At 34.9% G+C, this 13570-nt stretch overlaps 1 protein-coding gene across 1 annotated transcript in view; it reads left to right on the forward strand.

Moving 5' to 3' along the window:
- Positions 1–13570, forward strand: part of ARHGAP42 (Rho GTPase activating protein 42) — a 303541-nt gene that overhangs the window by 261612 nt on the left and 28359 nt on the right. The window contains exons 12-16 of the mRNA XM_019037646.4: positions 46–85; positions 10068–10130; positions 11088–11162; positions 11857–11941; positions 12582–12640. Of these exons, the coding sequence (XP_018893191.1) occupies positions 46–85; positions 10068–10130; positions 11088–11162; positions 11857–11941; positions 12582–12640 (322 nt within the window). The remainder of the gene's footprint in view (positions 1–45; positions 86–10067; positions 10131–11087; positions 11163–11856; positions 11942–12581; positions 12641–13570) is intronic.

A 13570-nucleotide genomic window follows, 5' to 3' on the forward strand; every position in this document is an offset into this window, starting at 1 on the left:
GGGTCATTAACTGGAAGTAACTAATGGACATCCTTTGTTTTTTAGATTTATACTCTGCCTGCCATTATAAGCAAGAAAGAAGAAAGTAAGTCATTTTAATAGTTATTTAAAATTTTGTCATGTAGTTATTTTTAACACAAAAGCATTAGGTGATTGTAAGTATTCTGGGGAAATAGTATAACACCATTAATCTCATGGTACAGCAACTTTGAAATTTTTATTTAAAATGTTTCTCATGTTAAAACCACAAACTTCTGATGTTACAGTAACAAAAGTTAATTTTTATTTCTTTGGTGTTTACTTATTTACATGCCTTGGTTTATCTCTGATAGAGATTTGAGAAAGTTGATATTTAGCTCAATTATTTATATAAAATATATAATATATAATTATATTATATTTTTATTATATATTAAATATATTATATATTAATAAATATATAATTATAATCAAGCTAAATTATATATAATTATATATAAGTACTGTATCTATATCAATATAAATATATAACACAGTGGAGAGCTTCTTTGTCTTATTTTCTCTGCTCCAGTTTTCTTACAGGTATAAGACTGAAGACATAAACACTTCTTGCTGGTTTTAGTGGATAGTGACTAAGAATGTAAAATATAAGGACCTTGTCATTACACATGGTATATGTTGGAAAAGATGTCTTTACTGTATTATTAGTAAATCATTAGTTTGTAGCCATTCTTTATAAACACAGTTTATATGTTTTTCATCATGTTCTGAATCCTCTTTAATTACCTGCCAACTTCTTGCTATCTTTTATCTGTGGTTAGTTTAGGGTATTTTCATAAGTGCTTTACGTAGTCATTTTACTTGATATTTAAAATTAATTTGTGTATTTGTTTCTAGGGTTATGTATATAACTTTGAAAGCAATTCCAAGTTTTATGTAATGCAATGGATTTTGTCTTATGGCTTCTAAATTTATTTTTCAAACAAACTCAATAACCCTGACATTTACTTTTCTTATTTATTTTATTTTTATTTTTTAATAGAGATGAGGTCTCATTTTGTTGTCCAGCCTGGTCTCTAACTATTGGCCTCAAGTAACCTTCCCACCTTGGTCTCCCAAAGTGCTGGGATTACAGGCATGAGCCACTGTGCCTGGCCAACCCTGACATTTAGATTGCTATGGAAATATGAGTTAGAATGGAATAAATATAAACTAGGAAAGCACTCATTTGAAAGTTATAAATATTGAATGTATTAAAAACCTATTATTTTATCTGAATTAAATGCTTTCTAGTGATTAACTTCAGAAATTATCAAAAGAAAATGCATGATATAAAAGATGTTTCAATAATTAAGTAACATAATTTTAAAATTATTTTTAAATAATATTTTAAAAAACTATTTCCAGTTTTTATTCTCACATTTACTTCCTTATTGGAATCAAGGAAAGTGATTAGTATAAAATCCTTTATTGCCAACTTTTATCTAATCACAGATACATTAACCAAATGGTGAGAGTTTTGTATGTACTGAATGTTCATTCTAAATAATTACCTAAAAAATAATCTTTTGTATAAATTGCATTTGAGAAGAGTGTGAAATGTGTTTTCTAACATTAGTTTGATTGTTGATATGCACTATAAGATTAGTCCTTTCAAATTCAAATTACCCAAGGACAAATCCTTCATGGAAGACAATTGCACCTATATACAGTATTGAGTAGTGCTTCTGAACTGTGGCATAGTCAAGTTGATCAGAATATACTCATGCTTAATGAAATGTACCACCAAAACTAATGTACTTATGATGGAGAGGGAGTCTGCATCTTCATGCAGTACAGAATCATTCTTCTGGAAATAGGTATCCTGCAGTGTCAGCCACCAGAAACATCACTGTGCCTTCAATTATAATTATAAAATGGTGTGTGTTTCAGAAAAATAGCAGTGCTAGAGTGCGTGTGTTTATATCATTTCTCACACTCTGGCTTTTTGTATGGTATATTAGTTTCCTACCCAGTGCTCTGAGCTCCTTGTGACAGAACCCGTCTCTTCTCCATAGTAGTCAATACAGGCCTTGCCTGAGACACGTGCTGAGCACAGATTTGCTCTTATTTTTCTCATTAGTACCAGTAGGCTTTTATTACCCAAGGGAAGATTTTTGGTTACAGAAGAAATATTACAAGCTTCTACTTTAGTGCTTAAAGTTATGAATCTTAAGCTTTATTTTTAAGTTTTATTTTTAATATTTGATTTATTTTAAGCCATATTTTTACTTGAAGCCTGTTTTTAATCAGTATACAGATCTTATTTGTAATTGCACTAACTTTTAAAACTAAGTCGTTTTCACTTTATTTTGTTTTCATAAATCTGACAGAATTCTCCCATTTGTACATTTAATTAGTCAAGTTTCCTTAAGACATATCAACTGATGACAAAATAGTGAATTTTATTCTGTCAGAGTCACCCTAATTAGACAGATTTGTGATCCTGACAAATATAATCTTTTCAACACCTAGCAACTTTTTTAATCTAATAAATCACTTTATAAATGCAGATTAAGTATTATGTTAAAATTAAGTATTGCAAACATTCTAAATAAATACACTCAATTGCATAGTGATTTCAAAAGGTCTTACTACTTTTGCATAAACTAAACTTATTGAAAATTACACTTATTTTTAGCTGTCACACACATAGGGATTCAAATTTGCTCACCCAAACAGAATCACTACCCTGTTGAAAAGTCAAGACTATGGCAGGCGCTACCAATAAAAGAAACCCTGGCTCAAAGGCACAGGGTTGGACTCACTTTCCAGAATTTAGCTGCCAGAACCTCTGGGGTGGACATTGTGGTATTACTAATTCACCTGAGTCAGGCTTTTTTTTTTTTTTTTTTTTTGAGATGGAGTCTCACACTGTTGCCCAGGCTCAAGGGCAGTGGCAAGATCTCAGCTCACTGCAACCTCCGCCTCCTGGGTTCAAGCAATTCTCCTACCTCAGCCTCCCAAGTAGCTGGGATTACAGGCACATGCCACCACGCCCAGTGCCCAGCTGATTTTTGTGTTTTTAGTAGAGATGGGGCCTCACCATGTTGGCCATGTTGGTATCAAACTCCTGTCGAACTCCTCGGGTAAATTTGTGTTTCAGTGATTGTGAAATTCTTATACCTGTTAGGTCTTGAATAAGTCATGTGAGCTCATCGTGTTAAGTGCTTAAATCAGTTTATATCTTTCTTTTTGTCAGGCGCTCTAACCATTTTTTTGTACATCATCCTGTTCTTGAGATCTTGTATTTCTTTTTAGTTGATATTTGACTCCCCTAAAGGTAGCATTGCATCAATTTCAGTATGTAACTTCTCCTGTAATTGGTATTGGAAACCAGTACCAGCCCTAACTCACCGGCCACTTCGAAGAGTGCTCGTTTATATCCTCCATAATTCAGATGGCTTCCACTTATTCTAAAATACTCTTGTTCTCCTTTGGAAACTCAGTTTTGCATAATATGTATTTGTGTTTTTGAACTGCTGAAGACAATGAAGTTTAGGATGGTAAAATATATAACTTAGGTAAACGTTTGTTTGAATGCCAGCCATTTAGAAGCAATCATAACATCTGTGCCTTCACTGAAAATCCTACAAGCAACAGTGTGAGAAATATCTAATGTTCTAAAATAGGGCCATAGTATGAATTTACAGAGAACAAATGCCATGGAATGAAGAATAAAACTATGCTGTGACTGTAGTTTCATGCTACTCTTTGTGAGACTAACATGCAAAAGTCTTCCTACCTTGTATTGATAGTTACTCTTAATTTACCATTTTCAAAGTATGGATGCCATAAATGAGACTTGAAAAGGAAAGCTTGAATCACCTTTATGAAAAAACATCAAATAAGAAAATGAAATATTGGTCAATGACAGGGTATTGAATTTACAAATACTTTTCTGGTTGTAAAATATGCTGCAATATCCATGAAATTGTAAGACTTTGGGAATGAATTTATTTTTGTAGTAGTAATATCTATCATCAATATTAAACAGATGCCATTCAGTTAAGATTAGCACTAAACTAGTCCTCAATCACATGCCATTCAATTAAGATTAGTACTAAACTAGACCTCAAGCCATGACACTGGGGACATTTGGTAAAAAGTAGCTCACCCATATGTTTTCTGTAGTTCTGCCATTTGAATACATCTTTCAAAGAAACAAATTACATTTTATGACATACCTTTCCTGCCCCAAGACCTCCATCTTGGAACAGTCATTTACAGAGGCAAAAGCAGTTAACATTTCTTCTAGGCTTTCTTTCTCTGACATTCTCAATTGGTGCCCTGAGCCTTGTCCCCATTCAAATATGAGTTTTGTGTGATGGCTTCTGAGCTGGTCCTTCAACCCTGGGTCTGGAGAAGGTGAGCACTGTGAAAGAAAAGGCACTTAGATCTCATTCTCTCATGCAGTCAGTTCAAAAATATTCCCTTGTGCACCTACTCTACTCCAGGTACTGCGAATAAGAAAAAGGAAGTTCTTTTCCATTGACTTTCCACTAATGAAAGTCAATATTTGTGTGTGTAATGACAAAGTCACCTAACATTCAGTCCTTATACAAAATTGAAGGGATTGGAACAGAAGATAGTCTTGAAATTTCCCAACAGCTCTAAATTTCTGCTTGTGTGTTTAAGTGACTTTCCTCAAGTGTACCCATGTATCTATTCTCCACAGCAATAAGCTTTTTCTTCTTCTCATTCTATGCAGTTACCATCTGTTATGAGTGTTCTTGAGCTTCATATTGTGGTTTAGATAGTTTGGTTCTGGAAGTTCTCAGATGTCCCTAGGTTATCATCCTCCTTCTTTACCATATAATCCCCTGATCTTTGATCAGTTACAGTTTTGTTTTTATCACGGAGGCCCAAGAAGATGTCATAGCTCAAGTGCTCTTCATGGGCAGAGCAGAATGAAAGAACAATTTGGGCCAGGGCTATGGAGAGTTAACTGCCCATCCTTAAGGAGCAGAGAAAAGGTCCAGTAGGTATCATGAACACTGATAAATGTACTAATTTATTTTTTATTTATTTCAGTTAACATATAGCATGATATTAGTTATCTGTGATAAGGGACCTTTTAATCTGAAACAGGAGATCAGCAAAGTGAATTAAAAATTAAAGACAAATGTTGCTTTGTTTTGTCAACCCTGAGAATGTACTGTAAGGTCAAGTAGATTACATCTGTAAGGACATACTAGGTTTTGAATTGCTAGGAAATTGAAGGTGCAAGGACTTTTGCTTTGTTAGCTCTGTGAAAGACTATTCTTTTTCCTTTCCTCATGGCTGTTTGAATTCTGTTGAGATTAATAGCTTTCGTGCTGCTAAACTGCCTTATGGAAACTTTTTTAAGGTTTCAATAAAAGCTTTATCCCTGAACAGTTTACAGAGGGGAAAAAAAAAGGTTTAGACTTAACTTTTGATTGAATATATTAAGTTGATTAAGTTAGTCTGTCTTCTGCTTCTGCCCTCACCCATGAAGGCCAAGTATCATTAATGTTATAGAATTCTAATTCTCATATTACAGAATTTGGTAGTAGTTGTATTCTGGGTATCCCTCTGCTTCTCTCTGCAATGGAGGAAATCCAGGGCTGGGGTTGGGCTTGGGACTGGGAAAGTGTTCACAAATGTAGCTCATGTAAGCTAATAAACTCTAACCCTAATAGAAACCATCAGAGAAGGTACTTGAGCAATCCTGGTACAAACCAGTAACTAGCAAGCCATCAATCAATAAGCATGTATTGGCTGCCTGCTCTGGGCCAAGCATTGAGCCCAAATCAGCAATCGTTATTTCTCCTGTGTAGGATACTTATCCTCCTCTCCTTGCTGTTGCCCCAGAAGTACCTTGTCCTCCACTGAAGGAGAATTATAATTAATTATCAGCCTTTTTAATGGTGCAATTTGATTTAGTAATAACCCTTTCCATCGACATTTGAACACAAAAGAGTTCCCGGGTGTTTTCGATTTTTTGTTTTTTGTTTTGTTTTTGGATGTTAAGAGGACACGTTTTAGTTGAATTCTCATGAGCACTGATGCATTAAGTATAGTAACCCCTTCTTGGCTTTGGAAAACTGGTCATTTTCCATTACAGAATGTGTTTGCCACTGACTTCCCTCAGAAATGACAATCCTTGTGACTACATCATCCACAGTCATTGGAAGACAAACTATTTTAGCCATCTTGTCCTCTTCTCAGACATCAGAAGAAATTGCTGGGTGCTCAAGTGAAGGCGCTGTCTATAGTTGATGGTTGTTTGCAAAGCAACCATCAACAGGCACTGCCACTGCTGCTATTTGCTGCCTTTGTTATGTGAATTGATAAGTCAGTAGTCAAAAGGGACATATCCCAGTTAAGGGAGGAAAAGTTCATTGTGTGGGATTGCCTTTATTTCAGTGAGTTTTGCCACAGTGAATTAAGTTATATACAACTAAATCAGAACTGGCCAGGTTATGCTTAGTAATAGATGATCCTCAAGTCTCAGAGGCTGATGACAATATAGGTTCATTTCTTCTTTATAGTACATGTCCATATAGGTCAGCAGCGACTCTCAACATTGTTTTCACTCTGGAACTTGAGTTGATAGAGAAGCCTCCCTTTGTATCATTGCTGATCCTGTGACAAAGGAAAAAGAAAATTGCAAGCCACGTACTGGCTCTTAGTGGTTGCTGGGTAAAGACACATGTCACTTCTGTTCATATTTCATTGTTAATGTGTATCACATGACCAAGCCTGGCTTCAAGGGTGCTGAGAAATATAATCTTCTTGCAAGGAGGGACAACAGATAATGGGTAAACAGTAATTTCAGTCTGCTATAGTCTGTTTAGCTCTAGTGAGAGGATATGTTTTTTTCATTGTATTTATTGGAGTATAATGAGCACATAGGGACATTTCTTAATATCCAACTTACTATTTTTTCAGTGACTAGGTTCACAGGGCCTGCCTGGTTTATGCCTGATCTATGTCTGTTTGAAGAAACAGATCATTGCTCTATCCACGAATATTTTAAAAATAAGTGACAAAGTGATATATGCCTGTTCGAGAAACAACACTTGTGGCTGACAGTCCCTCAAGCCCCAGTGATTTTAGCCCTGGGGGAAGAATGCCTTATTCACGAAATTTACATATGTAGAGATTTGCATTCTTCTCTAGTCAATAATAATGATAATGATAACAGCCAATACTCTAAAGCACTTACTATATTCTAAGCATACACTATTCTAGGAGCTTTGCAAGTGTTAACTTACTTCATCTTTAAACAGTGCTATGAAGAAGATACTATTATCTTTATTTTGTAGGAGAGGAAACTGAGGCACAGAGATCAAAACCATGCCTAGTAACAGAGCTAATAAGTGGAAGAGTAACTACTGCCCCTCTCATCTAATTAGAACTAATGAGTGGCTTCTTTTATAATTTCTTCTTATGTTTTCCTTCATATAGCAGTGACGTGTAGACAGGAGCAGATAGAAAAAAAAAACCTAGCATTGAATTCGTCTTGTTCCATTGTTAGGCACTCTTCCGTTTGTCTTCATCTTACTACAACTGTTTAACTTAGGTATTGTTACTTCCCTCATTTTATAAACGAAGGAGCTTGTTTATAAAATAATAGGCACACTTCCCCTACCTCAGACATACAGCAGTGATACTAGAGCTGAGAATTGGCCTTAGGTTTTCCTGGCTTTAAACAAAGCTGGGCACTGTCTCTGCACCATGAAACTACTCTTTCAGTCAAAGCAAAGGATGGTCAAAGTTAACAAAAATTCATGGTTATTTTTGCCAACACAGTATATTCTTCCACATCTCTGAATTGATTGATAATGTTGCATTTACTCACATGACGGGAGCTAAGTACAGGATCCACGGAATATGTCAGAACGGCAGCATCCGTAGAATAACCCTGCAGTTAGACTGACTGTCAGTAAGATGTCATTCTACATGATGAGCTTGTGATATCAGTTTATTAGAAAAGACTGGAATATTGCTGCCAAATATCCCAGTATACTTTGAGGTACAGCCTGGTTATTACTTATTTTTCTCAAAATGAATACTTAAAAGAGAAATTCTGTTTTATGTCACAACTATCTTCATTCTTTTTTGTTGAAAGGAAGTTCTATTGAAATTTTTTAAAAATGGTTATCTTTTTCTCTTAATATATCTTTTTATTGAAAAGTGGAACAATGTGACCTCTAGTACCAAACATTTTAAATGTCAGGAACTTGCAGTTTTAGTTGATATAAAAATGCTAGTGTCTTGTTTTTACCTAGGGTTACATTTTTTTGTCTCAGTTTTTGTTGTTGTCCTTAAAACTGAAAATTAAATGATTCTTCACTTTTCCATCTTACCTGTCTCCTATATTCAAAAAGTATTTTAAAATGTCTGAATGCTTAGTGTTACGCTGGGCATTTTGGGGTTATTGGAAGCAAGCAATCTCTCTTTGGTGTCCAAGAAAAGCGTCAGTCTCATGTAGGTAGGTCATTAGCTGCACTCTAATGAGATGCCATGGCCATTCATTTTTGTGTGTTGAGTTCACTGAAAGTATTCACTGAGTTCTGTTCTTTTGACCTAGGACACTGGGGACAAAGAAATAAATGAGCCACTTCCCATTGACGGCAATACTTATTTTAGTTTTGACATTTTTATTTCTAGAGTTTTGAAGTTCTTTTTAGAGTACTAAACACACACACACACACACACACACACACACACATATATACACACATATATATATATTTTTCAAAATGTCAAATAATCCCAAAATGCCTAGTGAATTAAAAATGACAATTTCTAACTTTTACCCTCTTTCTCCTTACCAGTAGTTTGCATATATATTTGCGGAGTTTTTTCTTAGGAAAATAGAAACAGTCATACATACCCTCAAATTTTTACATTTTGAGAAAATAGGCCTTATTGTCCTGTCGATTACTTTTGTCACCTAACAACACATAATAAATACCTCTTCATAGTAGTACCTCTAGTTCTATTGTTAGGCAACAGATTTTTCACGCCTTTCTGTCAATCAATTCAGCTCCATTGGCTTGCTGTGCCTAGAATTTTTTTCAGTTTTTAGTTTGTTGGTGTTACCCTTTCTTGATTTTTATCATAATTTTTTTGATATATATTTTTTTGTCTGGGGATCTATTTTGAGTTACAAGAATGTGTTTAATCTACTGTCTTTAAATGGAAGTTAGTTTTAAATTTGTATTGGTTTGAATTCTCCTCATTTATTATTTGAGAATTTTTAAAAATCATGTCTCTACCACATGTGATGAAAATTTGTAACATAGTTCAAAAATTTTTCAGTTTTCCCTCTGGGTGTTAGTTGGTATTTTTTAAATAAATGCTTTCTCTTTAAATAAGTAATTTAATTTGATCTTGCCCCAAAACCCTTTAAAAAAATTAGAATTGATCCAAAGAAAATCTAGCCAAAAAACAATGAAAATAAATTGCAATTTCATAATCCTAGGACCTTTTGTGGATGTTTAGTGACTGACAATGCATGTTTTGAATTATTTTAAATAGGTAGCAAAATGAAAAATAGAACATGGAGCGTAGAATCAGACCCGAGTTTGAATCCTGACTCTAGAGCTTAAAACTGAGAGCAGTGGAGGTTTTCAGCAACCCAGGGAATCATCTTAAGACTGCAGAGCCTTTTCTTTACCTCATAATGTTTTGAGAATCATGGGAAAGGATATGTGAAAGGCTTTATAATAGAAGTTTCAATACATAATAAGGATTTATTCTTACTGCATTTGCTCCTATCATCTGAAAGAAAACACGTAGTAAAGGAGTAATGCTATTTTTAGGAAAAGTGGATGAGATCATTGTAATATACTTTCTGTGAAGGATCTTAGCAGGTTGATACAATAGCTGTGAGGGTGAAGTTCCCTCCTCTACTTCTACCCCAAAATAAAAAGTCAGCCTGTAACCAAAATATTTGGAAGACTCAGAAAAAACCTCTCTACTGTTGAGTCATAAAGGCCCAGTGAACAGAGCCAACTGAAGGGGGAATGTGAGTTCAGCATAAACACCTAATGCGATTTCTCTCTTATTTTCAGTGTATTTGAATGAAGCAGGGTTCAACTTTGTGAGAAAATGCATTCAAGCTGTGGAAACAAGAGGTCAGTGTTGCCTGATCGGTATAGCATTACTGTCATGTGTCTCATTCTTACATGGAAAACTCTCAGAGTAGATAGATCATTGAAGATGTATTTGGTCATTAACGTGGATTAATTTTAAGAGTGATATAAATGTATGTATCAGTATACAAATAGCTATACCTTGAGCTTCAGTTTACTAAAAATCATGCTTTAGGCATACTTCTTTTTTAGATTTTTTTCTAATACAGCCTCTCTGTACTTCTTATTGAGAAACCCTGCATTATTTCTTACTGCAAGCACCTCTTTGATTTTTTTTTTTTCCAAGCATTAAGGAGGTAAGATTCTTAAGGAGCTTGTCTTCACTCCCTTCCTTCCTTATATTCTTTCTTTTACTGATTTGTCACTGCCACAGTTTTGGTACCTTTCTTCGTTTTAATCATGACCTCTGTCTTGAAGTCCACTCCAGTTAAACGTTAAACTCACTTCCAGGAAAATTTGGCTAAAGCAAAATTCATATTGGGTTTTGGAGTTCCATAAACTTATATTTAAATTTTAAGTGCTGCCACTTCAACATTCTGAGAAGTAGTTTCCTTGAATTCTCTGAATCTGTTTCCTCATCTCTAAAATGAAGATATAAATGCCATAGGACTTTTCAACATGCAGGAGGACTCCATGACTCTGAAGAAACAGAATATGAGTAATATCGATCATCCCTTCCCATCTCCATTGCTTTTTTATATTCAAATAATGGTGAATAGGCAGCTACACTTTGCTACTTTGAAGATCTTCAAAGACTTTCAAATCACTGTTCAGAGTCTGCTCTGAGAAATAGAAGTCCAGGATAGCTTTGCTAAAGTTAGACTGTGAAATTGGATAAGTAGCTTTTGAATTTTGTTAGGCATATGTCTGAGTTTTTAACATTCTGTACTTGCCAAGCTGTATCTCAAGCCATTTTCTTGTGATTTTCCTTCCTATTAGGTATCACCATTTTAGGACTCTACCGAATAGGAGGAGTGAACTCCAAAGTTCAAAAACTCATGAATACCACATTTTGTAAGTTTTGGATGAAGCAACTTACATAATTTTTGTGTTCTTATAGGTAATCTAAAGTATGGACTTCTTTGACTAGTGCTTGTCTTTGAATATTTTCAAATAATATTTAAAGTTCATATATGTATTCAGTTTTTAATGTTTATTTATAATAGATGAACGATGAGAATTTGAGGGGGCATTTTTATAATACTGTATTTTTCTCTCCCAAGTGTCCTTTGGTAAGCTAGAGATACAATAAGATGCATGGATGTTAGCTGGAGTCATTTGGAATCCTAGCTCAGCCACTTACAGGTTTTGTGACCTTGAGTAATTTGCTTAACGTCTTTGTGTCTCAGCCTCCTCATTTATAAAAATAGGGATAATAATGGTACCTGCCTCTTAAGAGTTGTGAGGATTGAATATGTTAATCTCCGTAAAGCACTTAGAAGCATGCTAGGCACATGGTAAGTTCTCTGTCATATTAACAATTAGCAATAATTTCATTTGGGAGACTTATTTCATAAGATATATCTTTGAGGTTTAGTGTCAGCTTTTTATCAATTCACACTAACAACAGTACTAATGTTAACTCTTGGCATTCTAAGAAATGAATACCTCTCTCTTTTGCCCTACTTATGTTTGTACCCATTTTTCATAATTGCATAAGAAATATTTTAAACTGCACAATTTAAACAGCTTGTTTTATTCTTTCCAGCTCCTAAATCCCCTCCTGATATTGATATTGATATTGAACTGTGGGACAATAAGACGATAACAAGTGGGCTGAAAAACTACCTCAGGTGAGGAGGGTTTAACTCCTGGTACTCTGGATGCAATCTCTGACTCACCCCTTGAGTAGTAACCACGTGACTTCATGGAGCCTGTGTCCAGAAGCTTCACTCAGTAGCTCAGTTCCCTCACATAAGGTGAAATAGCATGACATGGTAACATTTACATTTAGTGTTCTGGAACTTGTACTTGATTTTTTCAATAGTAATTTAAAAGGCTATATAATATTTTGAGTACTGAATTAGTATTTGTTGTCCCATATGTATATGGGATTTTTATGTACTTTTTAAAATAACAAATTGGAATGGAAAGTTGTGTTGTTTTTGTTTTGTTTTTTAACTATTGTTCCCATATTTGTTCCTCTGGTAAGGTAATTCTGATATTGGGAGACTCCCAGTCTCCCCTCTTAATACAGTCATGGAAAGAAGTACATTGGTGTCTTCGAGGTCTGCGTTTCAGGTCTCTCTGTGGCCCCACTACTGGAAATTTATCATACTGCCAAATCACCCAATTCTTTTATTTACTTATTTATGTGTTATTTTATTTTTAATTGATGAATAACAGTCACCTAATTCTTAAAGAAACACTTAACGTTTAGGGGAGAATAAAAGATTCTACTATTCTAGCATGTGTTTCACTTCTCTGTTGTAGGTGCCTTGCAGAACCACTGATGACTTACAAGTTGCACAAAGATTTTATCATTGCTGTTAGTAAGTATACTTGCATCATATACACATTATAATTGATGTAGTTTTATGCTGCCATACTTAGGCATATATTACTAGTATCAGCTAGTGAAGATTTTTTTCAAATATTGCTTAAAAAGTTGTTAATCTGGGCCGGGTGCGGTGGCTCAAACCTGTAATTCCAGCACTTTGGGAGGCCAAGGCTGGCGGATCACCTGAGGTCGGGAGTTCGAGACCAGCCTGACCAACATGGAGAAACCCTGTCTCTACTAAAAATACAAAATTAGCTGGGCATGGTGGCACATGCCTGTAATCCCAGCTGCTCGGGAAGCTGAGGCAGGAGGATCGCTTGAACCCAGGAGGCGGAGGTTGTGGTGAGTCGAGATCGCGCCATTGCATTCCAGCCCAGGCAACAAGAACGAAACTCCATCTCAAATTAAAAAAAAGAAAAAAGTTGTTAATCTGATATTTGATAATTTATAATGTGGTTTAGAAGCCAATAAGAAATTGCAGAATTAACTGAAATATTTTGACACTTAGTGAGACCTCATTGGGTAAGTGTGGTGATTATAAAGAACCATGAGGAATTATTATTCTAATTTCATTTTATTTGAATGACAAATACCAGTTTCTTGTAAGAGCAACTAAGCAGGACTCTAAATATGTACAGACAATTATGTCCCTGCACATGCTCATGTGCTGTATTCCTCAATCTGGAGATGAGTCAAATATTTTTGGCAGACAGCAGGTGCTTCCATCAATCCCCTCTCCCTCATATTTTATTTGCAATGATCACATTTATGTCATTTGTTTATATCTGTGATTGCCATCATGTGATATGAATAGATAGATCAATTTAAAATATTAGCAGGAAGAGTTGACATATGTTATCTGAGAAGTTAGTAACGTGTATTTGTAAACCATTGAGACTGAAGTGCCAGGTACCATCTGAGC

The sequence above is a fragment of the Gorilla gorilla genome, chromosome 9 (assembly GCF_029281585.2).
Source record: "Gorilla gorilla gorilla isolate KB3781 chromosome 9, NHGRI_mGorGor1-v2.1_pri, whole genome shotgun sequence".
NCBI classification, from domain to species: Eukaryota; Metazoa; Chordata; class Mammalia; order Primates; family Hominidae; genus Gorilla; species Gorilla gorilla.